The sequence below is a fragment of the Bison bison genome, unplaced genomic scaffold (genome assembly GCF_000754665.1).
Source record: "Bison bison bison isolate TAMUID 2011002044 unplaced genomic scaffold, Bison_UMD1.0 scf7180017845492, whole genome shotgun sequence".
Lineage (NCBI taxonomy): Eukaryota > Metazoa > Chordata > Mammalia > Artiodactyla > Bovidae > Bison > Bison bison.
In genome coordinates this window covers 27347-31522 of record NW_011476065.1, presented here as the reverse complement: position 1 = coordinate 31522, position 4176 = coordinate 27347, and the positions used below count along the sequence as shown (strand labels likewise).

The 4176-nt window shown below is 63.8% G+C and overlaps 1 protein-coding gene across 1 annotated transcript in view; it reads right to left on the bottom strand.

Moving 5' to 3' along the window:
* Window positions 1-159: 159 nt before the first annotated feature.
* Window positions 160-4176, bottom strand: part of ADAMTSL2 (ADAMTS-like 2) — a 31357-nt gene continuing 27340 nt past the window's right edge. Inside the window, 4 exon segments of the mRNA XM_010835193.1 lie at window positions 160-778; window positions 2511-2687; window positions 3386-3556; window positions 3929-4089. Of these exon segments, the coding sequence (XP_010833495.1) occupies window positions 470-778; window positions 2511-2687; window positions 3386-3556; window positions 3929-4089 (818 nt within the window). The 3' untranslated portion in view covers window positions 160-469.

Genomic DNA, 4176 nt, shown 5'->3' with positions numbered 1-4176 from the left:
ACGCGGCAGGACCCCCGCCCCGCCCCATCCGCCTCCTCTCCTGGAGCTCTCCCTCGTACCCCTCGCCAGGGACATCAGGACCCTACCGGTGATGTGAAGGGCTCACAGGGAAGGTGGATACCCAGGGACCAGGATTTGGAGGAGGCCCTGACCTCACCCCAGAGGTCTGAACATCCCCGGGAGGCCCACCAGTCCCCTCCACTCAGTGGGTCCAAAATAGAGCTCATGGCTGGGCCCTAGCGCCCACCCAGAGCCTAGGACGCGCCTGCATCTTCCAGGTGCCCAAGCCAGAGAGCCTGCTTCAGGCCCTTGCCACCCTGCCCCTGCGTGGCCAGCTTGAAGGTGCTCTGGATGAGTTTGTCCAGGCCCTGATCCTTTGCTCCACCACCGCATCTTCTGAAGCCAGATGCTCTTTGCAAAAGGGAGGGTCTCGGCCTGGCTCCTGGGGGCCACAGGCTCCAGTCAGATCTCACCTGCCGCCCTTCCCACCCACAGCTCCCAGCTGGACTTGGCCACTCCCAGAGAGTGACTTCGCTCTCCGCCCTGCCTTGGTCTCTGGAGCCAAGAGTGCTCCCAGGTGACTGCCTGTGCATCCCTGAGGCCCTGGCATGGCTTCAGAGTCTGCCTCCTCACCTGGGGGCTCCGTTGGGCAAGGCTGCAGGTCGCAGGCTTGTCTGCCAACAGGCTTCACCAGCGGGTCGCAGCCCCGGACAATGTCGGTGCCCTGGTAGCACTTCACGTCGCGCATCCGCACGCCCACCCCACACGTCTTGGTGCACTGAGCGGGGAGAGGCGGCGTGAGCACAGCCCCCGCTGGGGCAGGGGCCCGGCCAGGGGAGTGGGGGGACTCAGCCCCCGGTGGGGCAGGGGCCCAGCCAGGGGAGTGGGGGGACTCTCCTCCTCTTGCCAGGTCGCTGAGTCTCCATGGACGCGGGACACACGGATGCTCAGGGGCTCGGGCACCCAGACGCTGCTGCCCCCGCCCCCCTGCCGCGTACTACTCAGCTTCCCCGTGAGGGCGTGGACCCCCCATCTGTCCCCCCACGCAGGTCCTTTGGTTCCAGCTCTCCAGCGTCCTGTGCTGCGGGAGGCTCAGGACACAGAGGGCCACAGCCCAGGGAGAGACTGGCTTCCCGCTCCAGTTAAGAGCTGGGGGCCAATCAACTACATCTTCCAGAGCCAGCACCCCCACCCGCAGCTTCCTGTCCAGATGTTCCCCTCGGAAAACCCTGCCAAGCTGCCCAGAACACCAGGGCCATCTGCTGACCCCAGTTACCCCGCTGGCCTCCCACTGAGATCCTAAAGGCGGTGGCTCCCTCTGGCTCCCCCTGCTGTGGGTGACCCCATATCACCCAGGCTCAGCTGGGACCTGAGCCCTCGGTCTGTGGAGGTTGGGGGTGGGGCTCCAGTCCTGACCACCCCACTCCACCCCCCACCAGTTCTATTCACAGAGGTACCGGGAGGGCTTCCAGCCTGATGCCTGCACCCAGCTTGAGGGAACCAGCCCAGCCTCGGGGACGGAGCCAGACAACAATCGGCCTTTGTGGGGGAGGCCCCAAGGCACCCGCAGCCATCCCCCACCCCCCAGAGAGAACGCACATCTGGCCTTTCCTAGCTCCCACTCCTCCACCCTGGGTGGATGGCTCAGAAGACACACTCTTACTAAGCCCCTGACCCAGGCAGAGGCAGCCACAGGGGGAAAAAACCCCACCGCAGCCAGGGACAAGGACGCAGAGGTCCTCCTGCCCACTGTCTGGTCACCCCTCGCCCACCCACTCATCAGGGTGATGGGTGCCCTGCCCCTGTGCCCCAGGCTCCTGGGCGAAGACCCATCTGGGCCTCCCCGTCTGGCCCCCCTACCCCGGAAGATGTGCATCCCCGGGTGGAGGGGGGCCTCCAGGTGGGGGCCGGTGATGCAGCCCAGGAGAGAGGGGGGTGCGTGGGAACCAGTAAAAACGGCCACCGAGACGCACCCCTGGGCTGTAAGAGTGGAGAGGCCCCGCTCCACGCCACCCTCCAGCCAGAGGCGGAGGAAGGAGCCCACAGGCCAGAGTCAGGCCGGCAGCTGCCACTCCTCCTGGCTTCCCTCTGCCCGGCGCACACCGTCCTCCCATCCCCCTCTGCCTCTCTGATTCTGTGTCCCTGCCTTGACTCTGGCTCCCCACCCTCCCAGTTCCCACTCGGGATCTGTCTGCCCCATGGTGAGTGTCAGGCACACAGGCCTTCAAGCGCGTGACTGAAGGGCTTCCAAAGGCAAGGCCGAAGCGACCTGGGCCAATAAACGGGCCCCGGATGAGTGTGGCAGGGATCCCAGAGGTGAGATCCGGGAGGACTTGGAGGAGGCAGCCCTCGTGCTCGCCAACGTGGAAGCGCTGACAGTCTCTCCAGGGAGGGAAAGCCCTGATGCAGGCTGAGCCGAGGGACGTGAGGGGCACTCGGGGTGGGAGAGGAGGTCTTTCGGCAGGACCAGAGATCAGGCCTGGCCTTAGGAGGGCCAGTGGAGGGCTCACCTCCGACCAGGGGCTGGTGTACCACTTGAAGCAGGGCCTCTCGAAGCAAGTGCTCTCCTCGGGGGGCTTCTTGGCCAGGCCGCACTCGGGGCCGCTGCGCGTCTGCGGCTTCCCGTTGGCCAGCTCCATGCACAGGACCAGCCTCTTCTTCACGCCTCTGCCACAGGTGGTGTTGCACTGGGGTGAAAGGGCAGACAGGTTAGGGGTCAGGGGCCAGAGGTCAGGAAGACCAGAACACGGGGCCCACAGCCATGCCCGTGAAAACGGCTCAGTCAACGGCAAGTGGGTAACAGCTAAGATCAATGACACGCTGGCTGGGAACCTCCTGGTCGATAACCGCATGGCCCCAGACAGATTTGATCAGAAACAATTTCACAGAAAAACCATCTGTTGTGAAATAAAGTGGTCAGTGACCATTTGCCTGGTGATGAATTAGCTGATAGCAATCTGCCTGAACCAAGCGTTTGAAAGCCATGTGGTTGGGAACCATGCGTCTGAAAACGGCAAGCTGGTGACCTTGACGGGTCACCAGAGGTCACGAGAACAGGCGGATGCACAGGGCCCGGGCCCAAGGGTGAGTATGGCCCAAGGACCCCCAACCCTGGGCTTCCACCTCGGGAACACGGGGTCGTGGGAAACGGATCGGCCGTGCACGCCTCACAGAACATTCACTATTTAGATCTGGGAAGTTTTAAGCGGTTTTCTTACCTTTCTTGGTTTTTTTCTATTTCAAGTTAGTGTTTGGCGGATTGTGGCATCATCATGTCCAATTAATTCCTCATTTAGCCAACCTGTCATTGTGGCCACCTGGCTTTCAGCCAGTTAAACGCTCTCCCAGACAGAGGGGCCCTGCTCGCCGGGCAGGGGGCACTCACCCGCTCCCAGTCCTGGGCCAGCCAGTGGGCGGGGCAGTTCTTGTCCCCACAGGGGTGGATGGCCAGGGGCTTGGTCTCCATCTGGCACTGAGACTCGGGCACAACCCGTCCATCGCTGGTCTTGCAGTACACATGTCTGATCATGCGGCCCTGCCCACAGCTGCCACTGCACTGCAGGGGGACACCCGGGGTCAGAGGCAGAGCCCCTCCCAGGGCCCCCGGGCCTCCTTCCCCAGAGAGAAGAGCAGCGGAGGGGAGGGAGGGTTGCCACGGTAACTGTTTTAAATACCATGCTCTGTTCTAATTACGGAAAGATGGCAGGCTCGATGAAAAACACACCTAAAACCCCAGAAGAGTCCCCTGTGCACCCAGCACCCAGAGGGGAGCGCAGTGGACATCTGAGCATCTCACCCAGGTGGGAGAAGAGAGAGAGGCAGGCAGGGAGCTTATAACGGGGGCATCGCAATGGGACTGCTTGTGTTGGTTCAAGGTTCTGATCCCCCGTAGTCACAAGGGTCAGCCCCCTGAGCACCCGGCCCTCACCGGCCCCCAGTCGGAGACAGTCCACTGGCGGTCGCAGGGGGGCCCTGTGCAGTCCTTCTCCCCCACAGGCCTGGTGTTGGGGTCACACAGCTTCTCGTCCTCCGAGCAGCGGATGTCCCGCGTCACCACGCTTCGCTCCCCACACTTGGCCGTGCACTGCGGGGAGACGGCGGGAGGGCGGGCTCGCGGCGGCCCTAGCTGCATGCGGACCCCTGCCCAGCTCTCACCCGGCTCGCCTGGCCCCCACC